Genomic DNA, 2826 nt, shown 5'->3' on the forward strand with positions numbered 1-2826 from the left:
CAGAAAGTTGATATTTCTTCTATGATGTAAGCCTCGACAATAGAACCTTCAATCGATGCTCGATTCTTTACCTTCTGCTTTATATCATGCATAAGCCTATAAATAAGATTAATATGTTAATTTCTCAAATTTAATAGATACAAAAAAACTATTTAATAAAATTATAGAAATTGTTACCTTTCAAAGGGGTACATCCATCTGTACTGCACGGGCCCCCCAACCTTAGCTTCATAAGCTAAATGAACAGGTAAGTGCTCCATTGAGTCAAAAAATGCAGGAGGAAATATCTTCTCAAGTTTGCGGAGAGTTACCACAATATTTTTCTCAAGAACCTCCATATCTTGGACACGCAAAGTTGTGTTGCATAAATCTCTAAAGTAACAGCTTAATTCTGTCAATGCATCCCACACTGGTGCTGGCAATACTTCACGGAATGCAATTGGAAGCAATCTCAGCATGAAAACATGACAATCGTGACTTTTTAACCCGTAAAACTTATAATCATCCAGGTTAACACACTTCGATATGTTTGAAGCATATCCATCAGGGAGTCTTAACCCTTTCACCCACTCGCAGACCTCTATTGCTTGGTCTTTGGACAATACATAGGAAGCTGGAGGCTTAACTAGCTTTCCATTAACAAATTGAATCCTCAACTTGGGACGCTTGCAATACAGCTCTAAATCTTGCCTTGCTTTCACATTATCTTTAGTCTTCCCTTTTACATCCATACAAGTGTAAAATATATTGAGAAACACATTTCGAACAATATGCATGACATCTAAATTGTGTCGAATAAGTAGTGTATGCCAATAGGGCAACTCCCAAAATATGCTCCTTTTCACCCAATTATGATCTTTACCGAATCCAGGAATGGTGTGCTTAGGAGCTTTCGAACCAAAAGTTACATTAGGCAAGGCAGAGACCCTATTTTTCAACTCCTCACCAGACAGTCGAGGAGGTGGGGGGTCTGTCTCTATTCTACCATTGAAGAAACCATCAACTTGGTATCTGTATGCATGGTCCATGGGCAAGAATTGACGATGGCAGTCAAAAAAAGAAGTCTTCCCACCATGTTGTAGTGTAAAAGTTTTTGAGTTCTCCATACAATACGGGCATGCCAACTTTCCATGTGTACTCCATCCTGAAAGCATGCCATATGCAGGAAAATCGTTGATAGTCCACAATAAAGCTGCCTTCATTTGAAAATTCTCTTTTCTGAAAATGTCATAAGTGGTGACCCCTACTTCCCACAATATTTTAAGTTCATCAATCAAAGGCCTAAGCAAGACATCGATACTTTTGCCGGGGCTCTTAGGTCCAGAAATGACTAAACTTAGAAAAATGTAGGGTCGTTTCATACATATTGATGGTGGAAGATTGTAAACTGTTACGAAAACTGGCCAACAGGAATAAGGATGAGCTGATTGGCTAAAAGGGTTAAAACCATCTGTACATAACCCAAGTCTCACATTACGAGGCTCGGTAGAAAAGGATGGATGAATGCGGTCAAAGTGCTTCCAAGCCTCCCCACAAGCAGGATGCACCATCTCATCTGAATCACCTCCCTTTACATGCCATGACATGTTTTCAGCCGTTCTGCTTGACATAAAAAGCCTCTGAAGTCTTGGTGTTATTGGAAGATATCGCAACCTTCTATAAGGAACATCTTTTCTCCTACCACCACCATCATTTCTTCTGAGTTTATATCGAGGATGACCACAAATAGTACACTCAATCAAATTCTCTGTTTTCTTATAGAATAGCATACAATTATTCTCACAAACATCAATACTTGTATACTCCAACCCCAACTTCCGAAGCATCTTCTTTGATTGATAGAAATCAAGGGGCAGCTTCTCACTTTCCGGCAACATTTTCTTCACTATTTTCATGATTCGATCATAGCAAGATATACTCATATTAAATTCAGACTTGCAATTTAATAATTGAGTAATAGCAGATAACTTAGAGTGTTTTTTACACCCTTTCCATAAAGGTACTTCTGCATCTTTCAACAAAGAATAAAAATCTGCAGCATCCTTATTTGGCTCTTCCTCATGATTAACTTCAAGTGCACTACTCAAATGGAGTTCCTCTTCTGGACCCATAGCTTCCATCACCATGGTTCTATATTGCTGACCATGTTCACAACCAACATCCATTGATGTGGATGCTTCTACTACACTTGTACTTACAGGAGCAACTGCACCAAGTAACTCCCCATGTGCAAACCATGTTGAATACCCCGGTGTAAACCCCTTTCTCAACAGATGAACATTGACCGTATCACGGTTAAGAAATTTCTGGTTGTCACATCTCATACAAGGGCATCTAATCTTATCACCACTACAATACTCTAACTGAGTAAATGCAAACTCAAGGAACCCTTTAACTCCATCACAGAACTCAGCTCTTATATAACCATTTTCACTAAGTCGGTGGTACATCCAATTACAATCAACTGACATAGTTCCTCTAGAAATCAAAAAAATAAAACAACATTAGAAAGCCTAGAAAATATTAAAAATCGGGCCATTAAAAAACACGAAAGGCAAGATCATAAAAAATGTAAAAGAAACAAAAACTGGTATGATATTTATGAAGATGAGAAGTTATCATAAGAATGACAAAAATAAGTCATTCAATCTTGTCCTAGCATCATTGACATTAAAAAAGCATTCAATCTTTATAAAAAGCTGAACATAACGAATTAATCTTTACAAGTTATCTCTTCATTCATCTAATACCAGCAATATTCAAAAAGCATTTAATCTTTACAAAGACAAGGAATACAAGTCAAATCATCCAAATTTACATATGGAA

At 37.4% G+C, this 2826-nt stretch overlaps 1 protein-coding gene across 1 annotated transcript; it reads right to left on the reverse strand.

The window, feature by feature from the left end:
- Positions 1–372: 372 nt before the first annotated feature.
- On the reverse strand, positions 373–2471 carry LOC120111086. The gene is made up of 2 exons (XM_039127520.1): positions 520–2471; positions 373–424 (listed from the first exon to the last, which is right to left on the reverse strand). The coding sequence occupies exons 1-2, from the start codon at positions 2469–2471 to the stop codon at positions 373–375; spliced, it is 2004 nt and encodes a 667-aa protein (XP_038983448.1).
- Between the last annotated feature and the right edge of the window lie 355 nt (positions 2472–2826).

This window comes from Phoenix dactylifera, chromosome 1 (assembly GCF_009389715.1).
Source record: "Phoenix dactylifera cultivar Barhee BC4 chromosome 1, palm_55x_up_171113_PBpolish2nd_filt_p, whole genome shotgun sequence".
Classification (NCBI taxonomy): Eukaryota; Viridiplantae; Streptophyta; class Magnoliopsida; order Arecales; family Arecaceae; genus Phoenix; species Phoenix dactylifera.

Excerpts from the sequence above, each read along its gene's own strand:
- LOC120111086 (XM_039127520.1), bottom strand. The coding sequence starts at position 2,471 with ATGTCAGTTGATTGTAATTGGATGTACCACCGACTTAGTGAAAATGGT. Across the intron at positions 425-519 it reads TATGCTTCAAACATATCGAA|TATTGCCAGCACCAGTGTGG; the intron begins GTGTGTTAACCT and ends CATTCCGTGAAG.